This window comes from Vigna unguiculata, chromosome 1 (genome assembly GCF_037176805.1).
Source record: "Vigna unguiculata cultivar grain cowpea cultivar isolate G323 ecotype 2 chromosome 1, ASM3717680v1, whole genome shotgun sequence".
Lineage (NCBI taxonomy): Eukaryota > Viridiplantae > Streptophyta > Magnoliopsida > Fabales > Fabaceae > Vigna > Vigna unguiculata.
The window spans coordinates 219,568-245,990 of record NC_140792.1 but is presented as its reverse complement, the minus strand read 5'-3'; the positions used below and the strand labels follow the sequence as shown (position 1 = coordinate 245,990).

The following is a 26,423-nucleotide window of genomic DNA, read 5'->3' as shown; positions in this document are numbered from 1 at the left end:
TCATTTCCATAGGGGCAACATTAATCTTGTCCTTTTAATTACAAAAACGTCACCAATCATTTTTTATGTTGGGACTTTCGTGGACATACGTCAAAACGGTGACGTTATAACCTCATTTTGTGTTAGTGAGTGGTATGTTAACCTTTGCAAGACACCTCCAACTTTAAAATATGTTTAAAAAGGTTATTTTTTTCTTCCATAACTCATAAGGAGTTTTATCACAATCTTTATAAGGAATTATATTGAGAATATATCATACAGAATATAAAGCTTCACCCCACATATTTTTAGGCAAACCAAAACTTGTAAGCATAACATTCACCATATGAAGCAAAGTTCTATTTTTTCTTTCAACTACACCATTAGATTGAGGACTATATGGAGGTGATATTTCATGAATAATATCACAAGTTTCACATAAAGCACTCATTTCTAAAGATATATACTCAACCCCTCTATAAGAACGAATAATCTTATTTTTTTTCTTTCTAATTGATTTTCTATCTCAGATTTATATATTTTGGACTTTTTTAGAAAAATCATGTTTGTGGTTTATTAAATACACATAAAAATATTTTTAGAAATCATCAATAAAAGTAATAAAATATCCTTTCATGCATATATGGAAAGGTTTTCTTGGTTGCTTTGATTGAAGACATATGTCACACTTTTTCTTCAAATCAACAGAAATTAAGAATAAGATTAAGAGACATCATTCTTTTAATAGAATTTAAATTTATATGACCTAGTCTAGTATTCCATATATCACAACTTTCAACATTGGTAATAATCAAAGAAGAACTACTAGATATTTTATTAGAAGAAAAAGACATAAGACTTAATTTAAACAAACCACCACAAATATATCTTTTACCAACAAAAACACTATGTTTGCTAATAGCGACTCCATTGGACTTAAAAACAACTTTGTAACCTTGTTGTACTAACAAAGAAGTACATATGAAATTTTTTTTCTAATTTCAGAAATATGAAAGACTATTTAAAATAAGATAATCTCTAGAAGACAATTATAATTTCACTTGACCCTATCCTATCCCAGAAGATGTGTCATGCTCTCATTTTCCATACTCACCGTATATGTGCTTATTTCCTAATATAGAGAAAATAATTTTTTATCAGTATACACATGACAATTATAGAGTCTATAAACCAATTGTTTAAGTTAAAAACATAATTTAACTCAAGGCTAGTGACATGGTACCTTTCAGATGGGGAATCAGAGGCAACACCCAGAGTAATAGTATTGGCTTCGTGTTTGGAATTAGACATAAGTTGACATGATTTTCTTATTGAAGATTTTTCTTCTTTGATGCCCATTGTAGTCTTCTGGAACCACACCAGTAACTTTAAATTTAGAAATGTTAGCGAACCAAGGTCTTTCCTTTCTCATCCATAGTTTTTCATCAGGAAAAAGATCATCTATCTCCATCTCCTTACTTGTGATTTTCTCATTATCTAATCTTGATAGGTCATCTACTATAGAGAAAATTTTTTTTATCAGCACACACATGACCATTATAGCCATAGAGTCTATAAACCAATCGTTTAAGTTAAAAACATAATTTAACTCAAGCCTATTGACATGGTACCTTTCAGATGGGGAATTAGAGGCAACACCCAGAGTAATATTGGATTCGTGTTTGGAATTAGACATAATTTGGCATGATTTTCTCATTGAAGATTTTTCTTCTTTGATGCCCATTGTAGTCTTCTAGAACCACACCAGCAACTTTAAATTTAGCAATGTTAGCGAACCAAGGTCTTTCCTTTATCATGAATAGTTTTTCATAAGGAAAAAGATCATCTATCTCCATCTCCTTGCTTGTGATTTTCTCATTATCTAATCTTGATAGGTCAATCTACTATGACATTTTCAGTCTCCTTTTTATCATTAATTGTCAAATCAAACTCTTAAAGGAGTAGCATCCACCTTATTAGTCTTAGTTTTGAATATGCTTTGGTGAGTAAATATTTGATGGTTGCATGATTCGTTGAATACTGTGATAGATGTGCCTATCAAATATGCTTTGAATTTCTATAAACCACAGACTATAGCTAACAACTCTTTTTTTTTATGGTTGCATAGTTGATTTGAGCTTCATTTAAGACTTTGCTATTGTAGTGTTTAACATGGATTTTTTCTTCATTTATTTGTTCTAATATTGCTCCTATTGTGTGGTCACTTGCATCGCATATTAACTAAAAATTATGAGACTTTGTAGCGTAGTGTATAACATGGAATTTTTTTTTTCATTTCTTTATCCTAACAATGCTCTATTGCGTGGTCACTTGCATCGCATATTAACTCAAAATTATGAGTCCAGTTAGGAGCAGTGATAACTGGTGCAAAAAAAATGAATTTTGCTTCCTTAACCAACAAGTTGCTCAAAGGTTTTGCAATCTTGGAGAAATCTTTTATAAACCTTCTATAGAAGCCAACATGATCAAGAAAGCTTCTTATTCCTTTAATGTTTGAAGGTGCAGGTAATTTGAAAATAACCTCTACCTTTGTTGGGTCCACTTCTATTCCCTTTTACGATATTTTGTATTTAACTACAATACCTTATTTTACCATGAAGTTGCGCTTCTCCCAATTTAACACCAGATTGGTTTTTCGACATCTTGGCAATATTGCCTCTAGATTTTCTAAGTAACTTTCAAAGGATGACCTAAAAATAGAGAAATATCCATGAAAACTGTAATACTTTTCTCAATCAAATATGAAAAAATGGCCATCATGTATCTTTGGAATGTTGCAGGTGCATTACATAATCCAAAAGCCATCTTCCTGTATGCAAATACTCCAAAAGGACAAGTGAAAGAAGTCTTTTCTTGATCTTTTGGGTCAACTACAATTTGGTCATAACCTAAATATCCATCCAAGAATCAATAATAAGCATGTCCAACTAATCTTTCAAGCATTTGATCCATGAAGGGTAGTGGAAAGTTGTATTTTCTCGTGGCTTGATTGAGTTTCTTTTAATCAATGCACATTCTCCAACCAATTATTGTTCTAGAAGGAATTACCTCATTTTTTTCATTCCTTATGACAATTATTCCTCCTTTTTTAGGAACCACCTACACTAGACTTATCCATGAATTATCAGATATAGGGTATATCATTCCTTCTTCTAGTAACTTGACCACCCCTTTTCTTACTACCTCTTTCTTAGCAGGGTTGAGTCTTCGTTGAGGTTGAGCAACTGGTTTATATGTTCTTCCATCAAGATCTTGTGCATGTAGTAGGATGGGCTTACTTCTTTTAGATTAGAGAGTGTCCATCTTATAGCTTGTTTGTTCCTTTGTAGAACTTCTATTAACTTTTCTTCTTCTTTCAATAATTTATTGTTTATAATGACAGGTTTTCCATCTTTGAGGAAGAAAATACTTCAAGTGGGGTGGTAATTGCTTCAATTCTAGTTGAGACACCTTTTTTTTTTTTGTCGAGTTAAGCTCAAACTTTGAGGCTAAGCCAGAACTGAGTTCTTTGTTTCTATTCAACTTTGTAAGGCAATATGCTACAACTGCTTCTTCATTAAAATAATTTGTTAGGTTCATTATGGCTATCCCCAAAGGTTCTATTGTAGAAAAACTCTTTTTTGCTTCTAAACATACTTCTTCCAAAGTGTTAATCTTGAAGCATTCTTTTGTTTCAGCAGGGTATTTCAATGCATCAAAAACATTGAAGTTAACTTCTTCATCTTCCACTATCACCTTTAGTTTTCTTTTGTTTAAGTCTATGATTACCCTTACTATTTTCATGAATGGCCTGCCCAAGATTAGAGGTACTTTTGCATCCTCTGCAGTATCCATTACCATAAAATCTACTAGGAAGTAGAATTTGTCCACCTTAATCAAAAGATCTTCCACTACTCCACATGGATGCTTAACAGTTTTGTTTGCTAGTTGTAAGGTGATTCTTGTTGATTGAAGCTTTATGCTTCCAATCTTTTTAAGCATGGATAAGAGCATTAAGTTGATAATTGCCCCTAAATCTATTAAAGCCTTCACTATGGTCAAGTGTCGAATTGCAACAAGTAAAGTAAAAATGTTAAGATCACTAGATTTTTTAGGTAGTGTTCTCTGAATTATTACACTACATCGTGCTTCTAATTCCATTGTCTCTTGTTCAACTATTATTCTTTTCTTTGTCAATAATTTTTTCATGAACTTGCCATATGTAGGAATTTGTTTCATGGCCTTAGTGAAAGAAATATTGATTTGTAGTTTCTTGATCATTTCTAAAAATCTAGTGAATTGTCTCTCACGATCTTTTCTTATTGGAGCATGAGGGTACGGGAGGTTTACAATAGGAGCTTTTTCTGCATCTACCCCCTTTTCTTTTGAATTTAATTATTTTTCTTCCTTACTCTTTTTTGACTCATTATGCTTTACTTCTTTTTTATTTTTCTTTCTCTTTTTCTCCCTCATTTTTCTCCAAGTTATCCCTAATCCCTTTTCCTATAACAGTTCCCTGTCTAGTGGTAATGGATTGGCAATGTTCCTTTGGATTTACCTTTGTATTTGTTGAGAATTGACCGTCCTATTGTTATGATATTTGTTTAGCAAGCTACCTAACTTGTATTTCCAAGTTTTAAATTAAGGCCTTAGTATTTTTTTGGCTAATGGTTGATACTTGAATGAATTGTGCCAAGGCTTCCTCCATTTTGGTCAATTTGTGAGAGTGGGTAGTGGCTTGCTTCTAAGATGATCCTATGTCAGTTCTCCAACCTTGATACTGATGTGGATTGCTCTTCCAACCAACATTCTGGTTATAGTTGTTGTTGAAATTTTTTGATTTTCTCTAGTTGTTCATGTAATTGAGTTTCTCCTCTTGCTATACATCTGAACAATGGTCATTATGATGATTTCCTAAGCAAAAATCACATTTGAGAAGCTGCTGATAAGAAGAAATTGTTGTTGTTCCAATCTGCATTTTCATCATTTATTTTTTTAGATCTTACATTTGTTGTGATATGAGGTTATTTTGGGCCAATATAGCAAATTGTGTATCCAACTCCAGGATGTCTCTTTTTGTTGGTGGACTTTTATCATAGTGAGCTTGGTAGTCACTATCAACTATTGCTTCTATGATTTCCATCGCTTCTTCAACACTTTTTGTCATCATTGAGCCTCCTATAGATGCATCTAGCATCATTGTTGCTTGAGGACGTAATCCATTGCAGAACACGTTGAGTTGAGCTAATTCATCAAAGTCGTGATTTGGATATTTCCTTAACAAAGATTTGAATCTTTCCCAAGCGTCGCACAGTGGTTCATCACTTGTTTGAGAGAATGCGACAATGGATGATTTAACTCCTAAATATTTAGATGGAGGAAAAAAATTGTTCAGAACTTTTCTCTCCACATCTTCCCAACTGGTCAAGCTTTAATTTGGTTGTGATTGTAACCAAGTCTTTGCTTTTCATGTTAGAGAAAATGGAAAAAGTCTAAGATATGTAGCATCCTCATTTTCCTGCGTGATTCCCATGGTACCACATAGCTCATAGAAAGTAGACAAATGGTTGTAAGGATCCTCATCATCTAATTATGCAAATTGGTTAGATGTGATTAAAGATAACACAACTGGTTTCATTTCTATTATTTTTATGGGCCTTACAATACTAGAAAAGTATCTAGGTCCTTGTTGTAATGCATAGTCCCCTGATACTCTTCTAGTGGATTTCCCTCTTCAATGATATTTGAGTGATTTTGAGGAATCACATCTGGACTGGATATATTTTCCTATTGTTGTTGTTGCTGCAATTTTTCAACTTGTTTTTGCTTCATGCTTCTACTATTATTTCTTCTCGCTGATTTTTCAATTTCTAGATTAAAGAGTAAGGTTTGTCCTACTCTATTTCTTGGCATGCAAAGCAAACTTAATCTAATAATGGTTGATCTTTAGACAAATCCTCGACAACGGTGCCAAAAACTTGATAAAGATTTTGTAACAATCAACTCCATTAAGTGGGCTGGTGTCTTGAAATATAATTCAAGTGTCGTATCCACAAGGATTTATTAAAGTGTACCAATATTTATACTACAAAAGTATTACTGTTGATTGATGTTAGGTTTCAAGTAAGCAAAACTAATAAGAAGCATAATAAAATTTAGTGACAAGGTTGAATGTTTTTGTCCCTCCCCAATTTATGTTTTTAATTTCTCCTCTTTCACCTAAAGTCTATCAAGAATCATTGTTCTGAAAGTACCTTTTGAGTAGATCTAGATGCATCCCTACAGTCTAGAACCTAGGGAAATTTAGACCCATGGTGATTCCTTTACTCTTGGTAGAATAAATCCCTACTTGGTAGAATCTACTTTTTGGCCCAGCATCCCCTTTAACTACTTAATAAGCACTAGTGCAAGTATGGCAAATTGTTTGGACCACAATTCAAACTAGTTTCCCAACTCAATTTGAACCAATTAAAATAACAACGAGATATAAAACAATTCACAATCTAATAATTCAAGACAACAATAGATGCATCAAAAGATAAATTACAAACAAAAAAGAGGAAGTTCAATTACATCCAACCTTGCACTTTGAGTTTTGACCACTCATGATGGAGAATAAACTCATTACTACACAGAGATTCACTCTATCTTTACTTTGTCTCTCCCTAAACAATATTTCTAAAGAGTTTTACAAAGCGAGGAAACCTATTCTCTCATGAGATGATGTTCTAGCCAGAGGAGAGGGTATTGTTTTATAGGTTGAAATGATCAATGTTCAGCCAAGTTTTCTAGGCTCAACCACATTGGCTTCTTTTATGAGTTTTTCTACTTTTCTACTTAACTATATGATCTTCTTATGGTGTTTTAATGTTGACGCCTTATTTCACTATTTATTCCATGTAATATACCTTATCACTAATTCAAACTCATGTGCAGCTTTACAACATTTGTTAGGCTTAGCCAAAGATTCCTCGTGACAGTTTTATGTTTTCAATTATTGTGGTTGAGCCCCCTTCTATTGCCTTAGCTGAGTGCCTGATTTCTTTCATTTTTCTCCTACAAAATAGTGTTATTTCATTAGTTTCCTTGTTTTTCATTTAACTAAGTAGGATATTCAATGATGTCACTAAAGAAGGGTCTTTTTCCTTAATGAACACAATTTAAGCATTTAATAAGTGTCTAAATTGCTATGGTTTTTTATGTCATGGAGACACTTATCAACATTGTTCCATCTAATCTTTTTTGTACTTTAACAGACACAAAAACCTACTACGTTTGCGAAGGTCATGAATGATGCGATGAAGGTCTGTGACTTGGACCTCTACCTTGTACACTCAATCGTCAACTTCTACTACCGCACTAGTGTTGGGATTTCCAAGGGGGGCTCATTTTTTAGTACGACATCAGTTTATTACTTTTGTTTTTGTAGTAGGATCTGTTCGTTGTTGCGATTCTGAGAAGAATCATAGATTGACTCTACATATTAATAGAGTAGTCCTAAGATGGGTACTCAATTTCAATCTCATAGAGTTTATATCAATTTTAGTACCATTTCACCATGTCAAAACTTCATTGATCCTCCCTTATTTATTAAATATTAATTGAAACTAGAAAAAAAAACATCTATCTTTGTTTATATCCTTATACCACAATACAATTTTACATTATCTATCTATGTAATGACAAACATTATTCAGAAACAAAAATAGTGACTCTTTGTCACATAAATACACGTTAATGTTACTTTTGTGAAGAATTTTCAAATGTTGTTAAGTACAACAATTTTGATAAAGAAGCTACTCTAAACAAATAAATTATATTTTTAATGATTAATTTTTAAGCCTAATTCATGGTAAAATGCTTAGGTTCCTTTCATTCATATTCTATCAAAGGATTAAATATATTTTTATTTCTTAAGTTTTAATGAAAATAAAATTGGTTTTTCTTTAAAATTATGAACAAATTCAATTCTCTAATTTTAAAATGTATGAATGTAGTTCTTTTAACCAAATTTTATTAATTTTATTTAATGTTTCAAACATATTTCATATTTGAGTTTATTTATATGGATCGATAAATCTATATTTTAATGTTGCACATTTTTAAAACATTAAATAAAATTCACTAAAATTTAATTAAAATAATTTAATTCATTCATTATTAGAGAAAAATATATTTAATCCTCTATAAAATTAAAAAAAACATCGAGGACAAACAAAATTGGTGAATTTTGATTTATTTTATAATTATCTGAGAACAAAAACCGTATCATACTTCTTTATTTCTCGGTTTTCCACGGCATTATTTGAACTTTTTAATGGTTAAATTATTAATTTATTACTTAGTTTTAACAATTTATATACAAATTAATAGAGACAATAAAATGTTATTACTACGGTTAAATAGAAAAAAAAATTATCAAAGAAGAGGACGCTTAATTGTTAGGAATTAGGTTAGGAGAGAGAAGTTATTTTAAAGAGGAGAGAAGAGTGAATTTGGAATTGCGAATGGTTAAGAAATTAAGAAAAGAAGGAAGAGAAAGAATGATGTGAAAGAAAAAGTGAGTGATGATGGAAGAAAGGAAGATGAAGGTTCGTTCGGAAAGGGAGAAGACGAAAGTGGTGATTAGGCATTTGCCTCCTTCTCTCACTCAATCCGATCTCTTTCAGCACATCGATTCACACTTCGCTTCACGCTACAATTGGTTCTCTTTCAGACCCGGCAACACCAGGTTCCTTTCAATCCATTCAAACGCAATTTGTTCTTTACCTCATTCATTTTTAACAAAACCCTAGCCATATCTGCAGCCACAAGCGTCTGAGGCATTCCCGAGCGTACATAGACTTCAATTCTCCTCATGATGTTTTCGAGTTCGCTGAGTTCTTCGATGGACATGTTTTTGTTAACGAGAGAGGTAATTTATTTGTGTTTCTTTTCTTTTTTTTTTTTTTTTTCTTTTCCTTTACACTTCACGTCTTTAACTCACTATGTCACTGCTGTTTTCAATTATCAATGTTGAATCTTCAATCAGGTGCCCAACATAAAGCGATTGTTGAGTACGCCCCTTCCCAGCGTGTTCCAAAGCCAACTACCAAGAAGGACGGACGTGAAGGAACCATCTACAAAGGTTCGTATCCTTGTGATTTTTGTTGTCTAATTGTGTAACATGCCACATCATGTGCTCTTTTTATATTTGTGATTTTCATTTTTTTTTTTTATATTTCACAAGGACAGATCCAGACTATTTGGAGTTCCTCAAACTGATTGCAAAGCCACATGAGCATCTTCCCAGTGCAGAGATACAATTGGAAAGAAAAGAAGCTGAACAAGCTGGTTAGATATTATTACTTCACCAACTATACTTTATTTACTTTTATTTAAGTGTGTTCATAAGTAAACAGTAGAAACAGCATCACGACTCATCTGTCTCTGTCATTGCATTGCTGTGTTTTTTCTCCACTTGTTCTATTATAAAATGTGTTTTGGAGGATCTTGGCGCTAGGTTCTAGGGTAAACGTGTCCATTGGGATTTATCTGTGATTCTGAACACAAATTTCAGTACCATTGGTCTCATTCTGTATCTTCCTTTCCAGGGGCTAACAAGGAAACACCTATTGTCACTCCCTTGATGGAATATGTTCGACAAAAACGTGCTGTTGACACTGGTATGCAGGTAATATTCTGGGTACATGAACTACCTCAATATTTGCAGTTTATGATATGTACCTTTTGTTTAAATTATGCCTGTAAACATAATTATAGCTTACAACTTACTCTCCTGCTGGGCTGGGTGAAAGAAATTATTCTGTTACTATATCTTTTTAATTTATTATATCACAAATGAATATAGGTTTAGGTGTTTTTTCTACTTGTGTATATGTTGACATATAATACTCCACTTGTATGTATAACAATCAATGACAGGCTTCATCAGCAGTGGCAAAAGTTAGCAGAAGATCCAGAGCTGCTTTGCCTGGCAAGCCTGGCTCGGGCAATACTAAACGAGGATCTGAAAAGAAAAAGGTAAACCTTTGTATTGAATGCACATGTACTGTTATTGCTGTTGTGGATTCATAATCACGCAAGTTATTTTGAAGCTTTGACTTCATTCTCATAAAAGCTGTATGTTTTCTTTTGATTGAAGAAAGCCAGTATAAACTATTTTATTGGCTTATTCCTTCCTAAGTGGTAATTTTAATCCTCTTAGCTTTTTAATGTTCAATAAATGTATTATTGATCTACTTAGTGGCTGATCAAAAAATTTAAGGGAATTTATTGATGCCTAGAAACCAATCTGTTTGTGAACTGGTTAAGTATGGGTATATGGCCATATAGGTAGTTATCTATTTGCTTTGATAGTACCCGCTCAACCTTTTTATCACCAGTATAAAACTTTAAATAAATTGTCAATGGTGGCCACGGCACCTGCTATCGTCATGGTGATACACATCAGAATGTCCGGTGATTCTGTTCTCAAGTGAAATCCCATCCACTGGAAAGCCTCTGTGACCTCCCTCATGCCACTGCAGGCTTCCCCTCTCTTCAATCTGGATTCTCTGTTACCTTTTTCTTTCACTGATAGGGGCCACATTGTTTCAAAACCTTGGTTTGTTTTGCAATTGTGTTAGTTAGGTTTCAGCTCTATCTTTTGTATTTGTTGGGCCTCAAGTTGTGTCCAACTTGAGTCCAACATTTCTGTGCCATTTTTTTTCTTGGGTGGGTTCTTAGCTTTTTAGTTTGATTTGTTACTTATGTTATGATATAATGCACTAAAGAATATCAATAATAAAAATATAAAAATATATTTAAAGCATAACATATAAAGTGATAAATTAAATAATAATTAACTTAGTAAAGCATAATATATGATATAATAAATTAAAAATTATAGTAATCAAAATATAATAAACTAAATAATGATAGTGATTAAAGCTAAATAAAACAGTATTTAATATAAGGTACATAATAATAAAAGAATTATAAATATTTTAAAAATAAGAAATATATATAGTAAATAAAAATGAATGCAAAAATACTTTTAAACGATGCATACACATACACTCACACATAAGAAGGGACTAAGTTACGCCTAGAGTAACTCATTCTCACCAATCGTTTTCTTTTAATCTAACGTTATAATAAGTGTATGTCTTGGTTCTCACTACTTAACAACTAGCTTTTGACGGAGGGTTTCCCAAGTGCTGGGTGTTTATCATTATGTTCTAACATGTGAAGATAACATTTAAGGACAACTGTTGAATATTTCTTTATCTTGATACATGACCAAGGTGTTTAGTTTTACTCTCTATAGCATTTGAAAATACTATCAAGCTTATCTTTTTGGATACATCTACTTGGGCAGCTACACAATCCTTCAACATACATATAAACTTATTTTCTTCTCAACTTTCTTTTGTCATTGCATTTGAACTTCTTATTTTCTTTTTCTAATGCTAATAATTTTGAAGAATTTTGTTCTTTTATGCCTGACTTTTTCCTTTGCTTGATTTGATATATAGATGTTCTATTTATGCTTGCAAAAAGAACAGTGGACTGTGTTACTTACTGAAAATTGGCTTTGATTATTGTCAGTATGTTCAGAAGGACAATGCCAAGAGTGCTGCTCGCAAAGAGTCAAAAGACAAGTCATCCTTTATTGTGGTTCCCCGACGAGAGGATCTATCAGCTGAATCAAGTATGAAAGGAATTTCTGAAATTGAAGCATGTAATTCATCTTTTCTGACTTTCGATTTTTAGTTATTCTACATCTCCACATCTAATGTTGTTATCAACTTTCACTTCATCTACAGAATTTTGAGCTGTTACAAATCAATGTGTATGCTATATTTAGTTGCATTCATATTTGAGTTAAGATGCCTGACATGCAGTCTGGCATGACCTCAGCTTTTTGTTTCTGAAGTATCTTGCATTGCAATCATTTTTGTTGGCCGCTTATGGTTTAGTTCCTAGATTGTACTCATAAAATGCTGTATGATTGGCATAATGTCTTAATTAATAAGTGTTTATTGTACTCCAATCCTGATTTCCAAGACACAGTCAATGAAACTCAACTCATTGTTTTTCTGTTCAGTGGAACTGAACCTCAATTCAAACACATGCAACTCTTGAGTTTCATTCTTGTTTTTCATTTACATTAACGTAACCACATATCATATTAAAAGCCACTGGACTATCCAATAGGACGGTCAAACCCTTTGTATGGACTGCAATTCTAAATGGAACTAATACCAATGATTTACTTCAAATTCTAACTACTCTAAGTCTAGCTTCTTTGCTCTGGATTGTTGTGTGATGTGTAGATTGAGTTCTGAAACTAGTTCCCATTTGTTTTTACATGGTTCAGTAGTCTACTCTTTCCTTTTTGAATGTTATATCTGGATCCCCTGCAGCTGTACTTTCTCTAAATGATAGTGGACCTGACTTAGGAAAGTGGTGGTTGGAACCATCACTCTTTTGGAGACATGCTTGCTGTTCTTAATTTGCACTTTTAAGATTTAGCCATAGTATAACAGTGCTTAAGTTTCTAATTGAATTTCATATATTTTAGCTTGTAAGTGTTTTAATTTTCTTATTTGTGATTGATGAATTTGCAGTGCATGGCATTGAAGGTTCCATTTCCGGAATTCCACTGTCTTCTGACTCAGGAAAGAAAAAAATCCTTCTTCTGAAAGGGAAACAACGGGAAATTCCCAGTGTAGGTTTTGTTTTACCTCTAAACGTTTCATTTCTTTTCAACTATACCTGCTTTTCCCCCATTTTTCTGCATTTTCTAATCACATTAATATGATAATATCTCTTATTTTCTTTAAATAATTTTCTTCATAATAAACAAGACTAAGTAAAATTATATCTGTCTCCCCTGCGATACGAGGTTTAGTTCGTGTTCAATACAAGTAGACACCAGAAAACTATTTTCTGGTTGGAAGCAATTGAGTGTTACATCTTCCTGAAATTATTTTGAAGCTGTCTAATCAGTCAACTGCCCTGTGAAACCTGGGCTCAAAAGTTAATATGGTCATCATTGTAAATTTGTTATTATGAACATTTTTATGGAATTTTCAGGCCACTGAGGGTACAGTAAAACAGCAAAACGTACAATCTGGAAATTCTCCTATTTCAACTCCTGCAAAACAGAACCAGAGACGGGAAAATAGTGGACGATTGATTAGGAGCATACTTCTAAATAATGATGCTCGTCAAAGTCAGTCTATTACTGGAACACAACATAAAATTCAAATTTTAAGCTCAGAGAATGGGAAGCGGCCACCTCGTCCTTTTGGCTCAAGGTCTGGGTTAAATGATCAACATTCAAATCATGATACTGCACAAGTTAATTCTGAAGGGGATTCTAAGAGGGCTTTGGATGAAAAATTCGTAAAAAGGGATCCACATGGTTTGGGTAGCGGTGAGAAAGCAGAAAAGCGTACTAGAAACAAGGATAGACCTGATCGAGGTGTTTGGACACCTCTTCGTCGTTCAGATGTTCCACATGCGGGTGGTGACTACTCATCATCCTCAATGGCACAACCTACTCTGTCAAATCCTGAATCCACTGAAGGTATGATTATTGACTAGGCTATTGTGAGTTGTTTACAAACAAAATAAATGATGTATTAATTTCGAATATTTAGTATAAACAGTATGATATCACTGCTTCACAAATAAATCTGAGTTTGGTGGTGTTTTTCTTACCTGAACAGGAGAAGTAAAAGAAAATGTTACTTCTGGGAACAGGGGCAATGAGTTCTCTGCTTCTGCAGGTGGACGAGGCAATCCTTCTATTGAGAATGGTTGGAGTCTCTTTACTAACTGTTGTTTATAAATTAAAGACTGATAATAGAGTTTATTTGTCTTATTTTAGTTTAAATTTGTTTCAACCATACTTTTGAACCCTCTAGGTTCACAAAGAAATTTTGCTCGTCGTGGAGCTTCCTATGTAGTGAAGGATGATGGTGCAGTCAGTATAAGTGAAGGGAAACCTTCAAAGAAAAGTGTTGGACACAGTGCTCATGAGGTATACATGTGATATGCTGATATATTTTGGATTATTAATTTTGTTGATTCGTTGTGTGTAAGGTACTTCTTATGTCTGCAGAAGCAAGTCTGGGTTCAGAAATCTTCTTCAGGGTCTTAAAATATGTGGTAAGCCTGATTTGCATTTGTCGTATGTTTCCTCTTGTACCTGAGATTATTGTATTGGGGGGACTAGCATCTCATTCTGATATTATGATTTATCACTTTGAAAATCTTTACTGAAATTGGTCTTGGCTACTTGTAACTGTTATGTGATTGTTTTTTACTACTTTTGTTTTATAAATAGGTTAGAAATGTAGGTCCACGACTGCTTACATTGCTCCCTTACCTTGAGTGCACTTTAGAACTTTTTATTAAAAAGATATGTTTGTAGAAAGCATAGTGTAGGTCGGTGGCATGGGCTTCAGTTAACCCCAATTTAGTTGAATAAAAAGGAGAAAAGGATGGAAAGGCCATGGTGTGGATTTTAGACCTCACTCATTACAATTTTTACTTATCAGTATCAATGACCAAATCATCTGCCCATCTTCCTCTCACTGTAATTTCATTTCATGCGATATTTTAAAGTTTTATTTCATTCCGAAGTATTTGCATATATTTGTCCCAAAGGAGTCTACTATTTCTTCTATGTGATTCAACATGATTACTGATTTTTTTAGTCATGAAACTGAATTACTATGTGATGCTAGCTTCACAAATATATACTTGATTGAAGAAGATTACGATTATAGGAATATCACATCAAAATAGAAATAATATCTAACCAGTTGAAGTCTAAGTGAACGTTTGATGGATTGGGAAAACATTGAAATATGATTGCACGTGATTAAAAGCATTTGAATCCTTGTATTCTGTGTATATATGAATGCGTTTCTTAAAGCAAATGCAAAACAAGGTCTCAAGTAGTTATTTTAAGAGTTTATTGCTTAAATTTTTGTTTACTATGACAAAGTGTAGAAGTTCTCGCATCTTTACATTGGGGTGGTGAGCTTTGAAAATGTATAGTATTGTCATTCTGAAGTGAGATTTGAAACTACTGTGGTTAGCCATTTTAAAAAATAGGCTGAGCCTGTGAATGCTTAGTTAGAGCTATAAGAGGAGACTCCAGGAGAAATTAGAGGAGCCTTTGAACCTTGGCTCTGGTCGCCTCATTCACTGATTAGGAAGGGAGATGATAGATTCAAACTTGCTTTATAGATGGCAATGTCAATAAATAAAAACATTAGCTTCTCTAACTGTATCAAGTGCTAACCCATGGTTTGGACTTCTTTAATACTCAGTGATAAAGCAAAATAGGTTCTTGCAGCATGTGAGAATTAGAATTATCATCTCTTTGAGACAATCTTATCTGTAATTGAAAATATGCTTATATGTACCATGTAATTGATTATTGTGACTGAATGTTTATTTCCATGCTTATCTTCTCTCTCATGTGAAGAAAAAAAAACTAGTGGGTCCCACATAACTACACTGAGTTCATGTAAGAATTTTCCTGTTTCCAATGATTGGATTATTATATATACTGCTATTTTGTTGGTTAAAATCTATTGAAATAAGGTGATTGTTTGACTAAGTTTCTTTACCATCATGTAATAATATGGTACTTGATTACTATACTAAGTTGATCCGATGCCTCTAAATGTCAAATCTGACATCTGGTATTGTTGATCCTTGTCCATACTGGAAGATTTGATAAAGAATTTTGTTGCTATAAATTTAGCCTTGTTATTTTGTTGAACAAATGTGCCCTTACAAAAAGATGCCGCTTTACCCTTAATTTGGTTGGACAGGTTGAACTAAAGAGTATTGTTTACATTCAATACTGCAATTAACTTAGTAATGTTGTAAAACAGATTATGTCTACTCAGTCAGGACATCATTCCTGCAAAGTTGAGCTATGGTCTCTGTTAAGGACATCATTCATCATCCACAACTAATTAAGGTCAACCTGAGTCTAAGAGACTTGAAAGGTATGTGCATCATGTTATACTTTTCTTAAAATTGATTTTCATTGAATAATTGAACGTTGATTCTTTAGAAGAAGGACTTAGTGTTAGAGCCCCTCACGGTGGGGGAGGATAAATATATGTACAGCCCTACCCATACAACCTGAGAGATTGTTTGTGGAAATATAACCTGTAACCTTCAAAGTCTCAAAGCAGTAACCTTTGTTTGTGGAAATATAACCTGTAACCTTCAAAGTCTCAAAGCAGTAACCTTACTGGGTCTCATAAGAGGGATCAATTTCTTTTTTATGTGATTAATAGCATTCTTACTTTCTGAAATTTTTTTGGTTTCTGATGTCACATCTGGATTTTTGCAGTAAAATGATCCAGTTGTTTGCCTGACGGAGCCTGCACAATAAAGGGAATGCAAAGTTACAGACCTCGTTGACATGATTATCTACTGAAAACAGATTGGCATTGTTAACCATATGGGTGGGTTTAGACTCATTATGGTTCGTGTCTCCTTGAATTGAGAATATTTCAGTGTTGGGAAATGTTTGTGTTTGGGTTGTAACTGTAAAGTTCTTGGTACATAACATGGGACACTATGTTGGAAAGAGTGAAAAATCTTGTCCCGTTCAGTGGACAAGCAGTTGGTTATATAGTATTTTGTATTGAAGGATAGTAGTTTAATTTTGGCGTGCACATGGTGTACGTGTTACTCTGTAAGGATATTATAACGCCCTTGGTCCTCAAGAATCATCCATATTCCATGAATGAAGATTTTTTAATAGATTCGCAAAAAAGAGGAATTTTTGTGTAATTTCTAATTCCCCCTTTCTTCACACCTCATCCCTCTTTTGACCCTTTTTTCTTCCATCTCATCCTATCCTATTTTAACCCCTTTCTTTGCTCAATGAATGGCTTGGGCTAATACCATTTGTATTTATCACAACATAAATTTGTTTAGTTGTATTAATTATTTTGTAAAAAGTTCAACACTAGGAATATAGTGCGTTTATAATGGTTTTTTCGTTTAGTTGATTCGAAAAATAAGTTACCTATTGAAGGTTGATCAGGATGTTTGTTTAGACTAAAGAAATTTGAAACTTTCTGTCGAGGTAAGCCATTGGAGAATATTATTCTTATGCTATAATTAACTTTTACTCCTTGAATGACGACTTTTTTCACCTTGCACCATTGAATCACGAAGACTGGATTTTGTCTCTACTCGCAACGTCGTAGAAAACTACAACCTTCCTTTTGGTTTTAGAAAGTAAACAAAAATATAAGTACGTTCGTGATAATAGACTAAAGTATAAACTATTTAATTGATGAAAAACCATTTTTCTTTTATTTCAATTTCAAGTATAATTTTTTAATAATACTTTATATATATATATATATATATATATATATATATATATATATATGATTTAACTGAATCTTACACCTAAAATATATTAATTTTTATAATTTTATCATCTTTAATATCTTAATTAATGTTTTTCGTTTTAGTATTAAGGCTAAACTTAACATATTTACAGGATTGAAAATGTATTTAAGTTTAAATAATATTTCTATTTTCACATCACACGTCAAATAAATATGTATTAATAAATATATTACTTATTTTATGATAATGTCTTCATTGTTTTAACTTTTTAACATTTTTTTATTAAAATCTGTATCACTTTATCATAAAAGAATAATTATTTAAAAGTTAAGTGTTAAAAATTTTATTTAAAAAATAGTTATATTTCATATAGCCAAAAGATCTTATTCAGATTATTAATCTCGTACAATGAAGTAAAATAAATAAATTAAAATAAAATATTTTTTAATAGTCATTACTCTTCGTGTCCTAACTAACTATTCCAGCAAAATTATCTCCAATAAAAGATATTTATGATCACTATAAATATAAAAAAAAAACAAATACGTTTTATTAATTTAAATTTATTTTGTATTTAATAAATCAGATTAAAGTTAAAATGTAATAATTTCAATTCTTTCATAAATTTCAATTGAATTTTGTATTTTGTGATATGTTTGTTTTTGTTTTATTGAATATTAAAATATATATATATATATATATATATATATATATATATATATATATATATATATATTCCAATTAAGTTTTTTTCTATTATTTTTTCATTAGATGGATAACCTCTTATTTTACTCATTCATTTTGATGACTTGTAAACAAAATGTTAGTAATTGTGAGGGTGTGTATTCGATATAAAATAATGATATTTCAATTATTGTAAAATGATTTTTATTGTTCTATTTGAAAACATGTTAAATGGTCAAGAAGGATTTCAACCATCATAATGATAGTAAGATAGTTTCTTCTTCTATTACCAGACATAAAACCTTATATCTTTTAACAAGTGAGGACAAATAATAACTAAATCAATTAAATCAAGTAATTAATGAAAAAAAATTTAAATAATACATACTTAATTAAAAAATATGTAAAATAAAAATAAAAATAATAAAAACTCAATTAGAAATAATTAAATTTAAAATGTAATTATAAGATACGAAAATTAAAAATAAAATTAATTTATGCGCGAAAGAATATATATGGTATTATGTTAACTTGTCAACCCAAGAAGTGGTGGATGTGGGTAGAGTCCTCTATTCTAATGGAAGATCGGCGGAGAAAGCACGGCGGAAGGTCGGCGAAGAGGGAATCTAATCATTTTCTGAAGGTCATACTTCCCTCTGCTATTCATGCTAACCAAACGGTAAAAACAAAACTAATCGTTTTCTGATTGCTTTTTTTTTTTTTTCTTTCTCTTCTTTCTTTGACCTCCATCATGCATCATTCTGCATGCTTCCTTCCTTTTTTAGATCAAACTTTGGAGATTTGTCTATGTTCTATAAGCGCACAACCGGAAAGTTTTGAACTTGGAGGAAGATTAGCCTAATTGTTTGTACTTCTATGCATCTAAATATATTCATTTAAAAAAAAATGAATCCTTTTCCTTTTTCGTTTAAAAAATGTTTTGCACTTATCTCTTTTTTGTTTCATTCTCTCACTGTTTAGATACTTTGTAACTTCTTTGCATGTTTAACATTTGATGCTGTTGAGTAAGCTAAATAGTTATAACTATGGCATTGCACATGACTTGGGAAGCATGTTCTTCTTTGCTCCTTTTCTTCACTTGAGAAGAAAGTGTTGTAGTTTAAATTATCAACTTAGTGTGAGTAACTAATTAAGGAAATGATCACTGCAGAGAATTCCCGAGGAATTTATAAAGAGATTTGGAAATGAACTATCAACTGTTGCTACAATTACTGTTCCTGATGGTTGTGTTTGGAAAATGAGGTTGGAGAAATGTGGTAAAGATGTTTTCTTCGGCAGCGAATGGCGAGAGTTTGTAAACTACTATTCTCTAGGGTATGGTTCCCACCTAATTTTCAGATATGTCGGGAACTCAAAATTTCGTGTTCTTATATTTGATATTACTGCTGCTGAGATTTGTTATCCTCGCCAAACTCGGGGCACTAATGAACCAAACTCGGCGAATTGGAAGAGGTCCAAGTTTGAGAATGAGCAGCACGACGGCCATGAAACAAAAAAGAAAGAGCTTATGGTGGGGAATGGGGTAGCAACTGGTGATGAAGATGATGTGAATTTAATACGTCCGAGTGGGGCTAAGGTAAGGAAGAGAAAAGGTGATTTTTCTCATGGGAAACAAGTCAAAAGTGGATGCAGAGGAAATCACTCTTCTTGGGAGATAGGAAAGCATGTTGCTACTCCTAGTGATAGATTGATGCCAAGAAACCCTTTTGTTACTTGTACCATCAAGTCTTCTCGATTGGTGAGAATAATTTAGCTTCAATATAGAGTTAAAACAAAGTAGTGAATTATACATGCATAATGTTTTGCACTGATCAAATTAAAGCTGGTGTTCCTTATGCAGTATGTGTCAACTGAATTTGCTTGCAAGTATCTGAAGCCAGGTGTTGGTATGATGCTCCAAAATAGTAACGGAGAGCAGTGGAATGTTTCTTGCTCATGTCATAGCCGTAGCAGAGCATTAATAATATCGAGGGGATGGGCTAAATTTATGAGGGACAACGATCTATCAGAAGGAGATCTATGCATGTTGGAGTTGATGAAGAGGGACCCCATTGTGCTAAGATTGACTTTGCATGGCAAAGCTCAATTAATATTATGACGTTGACGTTTGAGCAGCACCAAGTAGTTTAATTTTCAATATTAATATCAGCTGTTAATTGGTTGGTGAATGCTGGGTGAGAATTTATTACTAGATTATCATCTTGGTGATGTATCAGAACTCTAACCCACCAGAGTACAAACCTTAATCAATTAGTATGTATGTATGTGTGTGCATTCCTTATTTCCTTGTAGACATAGGGTGATTGTTTACATGGTCAAGAGTTTCCTCGTATTCGTACACGGATTGCCAAACCCCATCACCATGCATGCATCTTCCCCAACCGAAATGTGCTTTAGGAACCTGTTAAGGTATTTTGATTTATGTTCGATGGTTCCTGTATGTTTTGTCTTGCTCAAATGTATAATCTTGGACAGTAACACTACAAAATTTCTTAAATAGTAAGAACCAGTAAAATTATTAACTTCTGTTTCCTTGTAAGAAGTTTCCTAAGAGATTATAGAATTTTGAAAGAAGGTTCCTTAAGTACAGATGGGAAGGATAATAGGTCACAGACACTTCCTACAATCTTAGAGATTCTTTTTCTTTTTTGGTTTATGACCACGATGTTGGAACACTATATAGCATAGACTGACATTAGAAAATATTTAATGCATAGACAAAGTGTATAGAGAATATTTTCCCATTTTACTCTAACATGAACTCGCAACAAAAATTAGTTGTCAAAGCAGAATTAGAACTATAAAATATTTCTATACACAAAAAAAAACTTACAGAGGTCACTTACTGATTGGATAATATTGTCTTAAATGGGATAAAATCATGCTTCTTCCTCTATTATATTTCAAGATTATAAAAATAAAAATACTTCTCCCAATTGGGCTTCCTGTTTCATGGTCAATATAGAAAAAGCAATATCAACTCTACAATTGTGTGATCCTAAGAGATGGAAAGATAGAACAAATGATGTTGTGCATTAAGCTATGGAATTTGAGCTATTTCCACCAAAATTTTGTGGAGAGATTGAGGCTTGGAGAAGAATGGACAATGATCACTGCCTTTGATCTTGAAAACTCCTTCAGGTGGATTTTCCCTCACAAGCTTCTCTTGGACATCTGGTGAAAGTGCACGATCATCCAATGTTTGAATGTAAAACCGGCGCCCGCTGCCATATTTCTCAGTAGATAAAGACAGCTTCTCCATGATTGGACCAAGAGGACTGTGCCTCATGGAAACCATGGCTAAAGCAACATCCTGAAATACAACTCATTCCAAATATTATCAGAACTTCTAAGTGTTAATGCAACAACCACAAATAAAAATGTCATGAATAGAAAAGAACAAATATCACCTTAACATAACAACACTTGGTGTCTTTTGGACAAATTTCTCAAGAAGCTCTTTTCGAAAAGAAAAATTAGAAGAAAAAAAAAATGAAATAAGCTTCTTCATAAGCTAAAATGTGTAGAAACTCTCCTTCTAGAAGTGCTTCAGCATAAATTTGCCCAAACAGACTCCTAGAAACATAAAAACCTCCGGTAACATTTTCCACAACGCCAACGAGTTCAAGCGGATCCAAAATGGATAATAGAAGAAGAAAAAAAATCAGGAACCTACAAATTCAACAATTCTGCTCCTTCTCAGTCTTGAAAAGCAAACCAAGAGTCAGGTCAAATTCTCCTTTTTTGTTCAAGGAATAAAAATGACAAGAATCAAGTAGAAGCAAAAGGGATTGAATCCCAATGCTCAAGCTATCATTCTGGTCACGTGTGTGAGAAAATCAGAATCAATAAGAATCCTAAATTGACCACATTCCCTTTACTCAAACTTTAAAGGATCCAGTTGACTACTTTCTGCTTTGTGTTATCTGCTTTAAGAAATTCTTTCCTTTTCTGGGGCAATTAAACAACTTTCAAAATAAAAAAAACAAGTTTAAGAAATCGTTTCGAAGATTTGTCCATAAAGACCTACCTTTATGAAATCATAACTCTGTCCTAAAGCATTTGGAAAGGGGTATAACACAACTACAACGGATGAGCTTTTAGAGAAGGGATTTACTTCTTCAACTTAAAGCGGGCTTGGTTGAAAACCAGCAAGCTAATTTTGAGTTCTGAGGGCGTTATGTACCTCACTCAAAGCTCATAGATCAACAACAATTACAAAACTGTTCGTGTCCACTATAGGTGGGAGAACAAAGTTGTGTTTGGCTTATTGCACTAATGGGGATCGTCAATTTAAATCTTCTGCAAGCATGAAGCTTGCAAGTGGAGTAAACAGTGAAGATAAAAGGTGTGATCATCATTGAAGGTATATGGGCACAAATCATACAACTTGAAGTATCTAATTTGAATGAGTCAGAATATAGCAGGTAAAAAAACTTTGAGGAAAAGAAGTTAGAAATAGTCTTAAATTCTGTGTACCTTCGCTGGGGATTGGTTAAAATATAACCCTTTCATCTGCTCCTTCTCAAACATAAACCCTGTCGGGGGCTTATCTTTACCATTCCCATGTATCAAAAACTTTGATTCTTGAATAAAACGTTCAGCAGATCCCAGCTGCAGTGCAGATAATTAGTGAGAACTATTCCAAAAAAAAAGTAAAATGGGATGGAATCAGAATAACAGAAATAATAAACTAAACAAAACATGTTCACTCAAGGAAGAAAATACAAAATAAAGAACTTTTTCCTCCAGAACTAGCATATTAGAGGTTTAGAAAGGATGAAGTGCAATACATGTCCCACATATAACATAATTGGTAAGAAATGGTTCCATACTTGGGAAGCTTTTGTGAATAATTTAAGTAGGACTGTATCTCACCACTCTCAAAAATTCAACTGATCACATAAGTCAACAAAAAGAAGCTAACTGGATACCTCTTCAGCATAAACATCAAAAGGTTTTTGACCATCAGATACCATTGTAGCACAAAGGAAAATTGCTTTTGAGATCTTCTGAGGATAATGTTCCAACGCATATGAAATACATGCACCACCAATGCTATGACCAACAAGAATAACCTGCAAAGTTTCCATCTTCATGAAATATAAAAGAATGATGTATAATAACATGCTTCAAGTTACAAGAATGTTGAATGTCACACAGCCAAACCTTTTCATCCTCAGGAAGGTTTTCGAGATAAACAGTCAAAGGTTTTGAATAATCAGCCAATGTAGTGACACTGTTAGTGTCTGTGAGATCAATTCCAGAGCCAGTAAGATCTAAGGCAACTGGGAGCAGCCCTGCTTCTTCTAGAAGAGCAACAGTCTTGTACCAGCACCATGCTCCAAAACCTTCTCCATGGATTAGTACAAACTTTTTTATTTTAATGTTCTCCAGATTTATTGGAACCTGCACAGGATACACTAAGGCAAATATTTCATACATATTTTAACTTTTTAACATGCACAATCGAAAAAGAGATAGCATTGTTATACCCTATTATAGCTAATGTCTGACCACCAACAACGCTTCCTAACCAATTTCCTTTCCATTCTAGTTCTCAAAACATTCTATCTCCAACCATGAAACAACAGCCCCAGTTTTTTCTTTAGACAATTGTGCTAGAATATCCTAAAAGGCTAGAAGAAAAGCATTTTCCCATGAAGCTTCAGAACAGCTAGGGTCAAAATGCACAAGTATATAACAGAATCAAGGAAAGTGGGGTATGTTAACCAGTACAGGATGCGGGCAACTAATCATAAACAAATCGCATCTTCTTTGAAAGCACAGTGAATTGGCCATGTACTTTTCTAGATGCACCTTTTGAGGCACAAAGGGAACAAGCCCCTTTTTTATCTAAAAATAAATAAAAACCTGAAAAAAGTAGCCCTTTGATTTCTTTTTGTATGTGCACTTTTCAGCCCTGGCTTGATATTTTGGGTCAACATGCTGCACTGATCACAAACACTAGTTTTCACTTCTACCCATCCCATATACACAAAGATCTTAATCATGACAAGCTACTTTTTGGCAGTGAATAAATGATTCAAAAATCAAAACTTTTCAATCAAAACCCACAATTCGTGGCAAATATAATATAATAAATAATTAAATAAACAAAACAGGCACACACCTGCTTGTTGGCTGAAAAAGATTCAGACACCGCATGCCTTCTAGAGGAGCCAATTCGCCGAGACATGGACCCTTCGAACCTCTGAGACAATTGATGCTGCTGAAGTGCCATAGACAGTGCCTGAAGATGCAACTCTTCCTCGTTCACAAGCTTCCTCTGTGATCTACCCATTCTCTTGCTTCTCGATCCAACATCTTTCGAATCCTTCTTAGTCATGCAAATAAAACTGTTACCCATCTTTCACTTTCTTCACTGCTCCTCGGAAAACAAAGAAAGCCGGGGTTTTTCCTCTTCTCTGCCTACTATGGTCCCTGATTTTCTTCCTTTATCGCTATCTCTTGTCTTTTTGTTTGATTTTCCGTGGTGAGGGAGGGTTGGAGGAGTTAAGTTGTTGGGTATGAATGCCAAAAAAATATAAAGGGAAAAAATATGCTAAGGAACCAACTGATTTTAGAGCTTATTAAATGCGTTGTGTTTCAACGACTCCAGACTTTCAATTCATAATTCACTTCTCTTTCTATTACTTTCAACTTCAACTTAACAAAAAAAAAAATAGACCTTTTTCTTAATTACTTTGCTTTAATAAGTGTCTTTTACTTTTCCAGAACAGTGCCGTAGTGTAGAGAATTGAAACTGAACCCAAACAGACTGAGCTAAAAATAAGCGCATAATATGTAGATGGTTTTCAACGTGCAGACAAGTGTGCAACCCATGTCATCATTTTGAAAAAAAAAATATGAATTTGTTCAAAATGGTCAAATTTTTCGTCTTCTACTGTGCTCTTGTAAAGGTTGAAGGAAACTCTGTTTCTTGGGCCAAAAAGTTCCTTGGTCACGTTAAACCTTTGTTTAGATTATTAAGGAATGATTCGATTGAAAATGAGTAGTGTGTCAGGGTGGAAATAAGTCTCTTTTTTCTGGTTTGGTTAAAATGAAACATAGAAAGAATAATAACTCATTCGTCTTACTAAAATTTGGTTTTCTCCTTAACATCTCATTTGTATTTGTATTTGCTCACATATTTTTATAATTAATAAGTTGATATGCTTTCAAAATCATAAAATTCCATAGGTTTTATTTCATATTTAAATAATTTTAATTAATATTAAAATATGCATTGAAAAATTAACTTTTATATAGAATTTCAAGTGTATTGAAATATTAAAATTTCAAGTGTCTTAAATTAACTTTTTAAGATTTAAAAAAAATTGAAGTGCAAATAGAAAATTTGTAAGAAGTTCAAGTTTAATAAGATTTTTATGTTTATATTAAAGTAAAAAATTGAAAATAATGTGACAAAAATGAGATATATTTAAAGTAAAGTAAGATCTTATAGAGATGTTTTATAGCACTTTTATATTAGAGAGTCTTGAATTAGTAAATCATGGTTAGTTTGTGTCTTAAACAAGTTGGTCTTGGCATAAATAGCCTAGATGATTTGGTGCTTGAAGATTTGATGAATATACTTGAAGTTACTTGGAACATGTTGGAGCCATGCTTCCATTGATGAAGATATGGAGATTTGATGTTTCACGTGTTAATCAAGCATTGTATGTGTGCTCTCTATCTGGATTAATCATAGGGAAAACAAGCCTGAAGATTGTAATTCATGTTGTAGACCAGTTTGTATTAATTAAATGTAGGGTCTTAGTTGTGTCTTTTAATTTGTTGAAATGTTTTTCGATAGGTTAAATAGTGTCTTTTAATTTGTTGAATGGAATTTTAACTGATTAAAAGGTTAGCTCCAATAGTCTTAACTGAAACTTATTCAATCAATTGATTTATTTTGTAATCGACTGATTTCACTTAAGTTAAGTGAAATAAACCGATTGATTTGAAAATCAACATATTAAATTGTAACAGTTTGATTATAAAAGTTGTATTTTTCGAAAGAGAGGTATGAAGACCATTTTTTAGCGCGAAATCATACTGGAAATTGTGGAATTCTCTCTCTTTCGTGATCAAACAGTGTGCAGTTTTTGAAGATTGATCTTGTATCATTCTTGGAGCATTTTGCTTGGTGTTTGAAACTTGGAGAAGGTGGTTGTGGTAGGTAAGGTTGTTCTACCATTGAGGTTTGATATTTCTTAAGCTTTTAGGTTGTGCTTGGTGGTTTTCCAGGTCTGCAAGAGGTGTCTTGCTATGCTGGTTTGATTCTTGTGTGAATCAAGAGTCATTGTGTGTGTGTGTGTGTGTGTGTGATCTTGCAT

General features: G+C 32.9%; 2 protein-coding genes and 1 pseudogene across 3 annotated transcripts; 2 read left to right on the top strand and 1 right to left on the bottom strand.

The window, feature by feature from the left end:
- Positions 1 to 8,419: 8,419 nt before the first annotated feature.
- On the top strand, positions 8,420 to 16,803 carry UPF3 (Smg-4/UPF3 family protein). The gene is made up of 14 exons (XM_085670473.1): positions 8,420 to 8,710; positions 8,787 to 8,893; positions 9,011 to 9,106; positions 9,214 to 9,312; positions 9,573 to 9,652; positions 9,904 to 10,002; positions 11,572 to 11,704; positions 12,594 to 12,694; positions 13,063 to 13,558; positions 13,701 to 13,790; positions 13,899 to 14,014; positions 14,096 to 14,142; positions 15,888 to 16,004; positions 16,358 to 16,803. The coding sequence occupies exons 1-12, from the start codon at positions 8,547 to 8,549 to the stop codon at positions 14,132 to 14,134; spliced, it is 1,620 nt and encodes a 539-aa protein (XP_085526599.1). The 5' UTR covers positions 8,420 to 8,546; the 3' UTR covers positions 14,135 to 14,142; positions 15,888 to 16,004; positions 16,358 to 16,803.
- Positions 16,804 to 18,612: 1,809 nt separating this feature from the next.
- LOC114183160 (B3 domain-containing transcription factor VRN1-like) lies at positions 18,613 to 20,341 on the top strand (annotated as a pseudogene). The gene is made up of 3 exons (XR_014993328.1): positions 18,613 to 18,739; positions 19,232 to 19,819; positions 19,922 to 20,341. The product of XR_014993328.1 is annotated as a B3 domain-containing transcription factor VRN1-like (transcript).
- A 599-nt stretch (positions 20,342 to 20,940) lies between these two features.
- LOC114163600 (putative methylesterase 12, chloroplastic) lies at positions 20,941 to 24,716 on the bottom strand. The gene is made up of 5 exons (XM_028047908.2): positions 24,215 to 24,716; positions 23,251 to 23,490; positions 23,016 to 23,159; positions 22,561 to 22,695; positions 20,941 to 21,394 (listed from the first exon to the last, which is right to left on the bottom strand). The coding sequence occupies exons 1-5, from the start codon at positions 24,449 to 24,451 to the stop codon at positions 21,122 to 21,124; spliced, it is 1,029 nt and encodes a 342-aa protein (XP_027903709.2). The 5' UTR covers positions 24,452 to 24,716; the 3' UTR covers positions 20,941 to 21,121.
- Positions 24,717 to 26,423: the final 1,707 nt, after the last annotated feature.

Excerpts from the sequence above, each read along its gene's own strand:
- LOC114163600 (XM_028047908.2), bottom strand. The coding sequence starts at position 24,451 with ATGGGTAACAGTTTTATTTGCATGACTAAGAAGGATTCGAAAGATGTT. Across the intron at positions 23,160-23,250 it reads ACCTTCCTGAGGATGAAAAG|GTTATTCTTGTTGGTCATAG; the intron begins GTTTGGCTGTGT and ends GAAACTTTGCAG. Across the intron at positions 21,395-22,560 it reads TTAACCAATCCCCAGCGAAG|GATGTTGCTTTAGCCATGGT; the intron begins GTACACAGAATT and ends GTTGTATTTCAG.
- UPF3 (XM_085670473.1), top strand. The coding sequence starts at position 8,547 with ATGATGGAAGAAAGGAAGATGAAGGTTCGTTCGGAAAGGGAGAAGACG. Across the intron at positions 11,705-12,593 it reads AATTTCTGAAATTGAAGCAT|TGCATGGCATTGAAGGTTCC; the intron begins GTAATTCATCTT and ends ATGAATTTGCAG. Across the intron at positions 14,015-14,095 it reads TTGGACACAGTGCTCATGAG|AAGCAAGTCTGGGTTCAGAA; the intron begins GTATACATGTGA and ends TTATGTCTGCAG.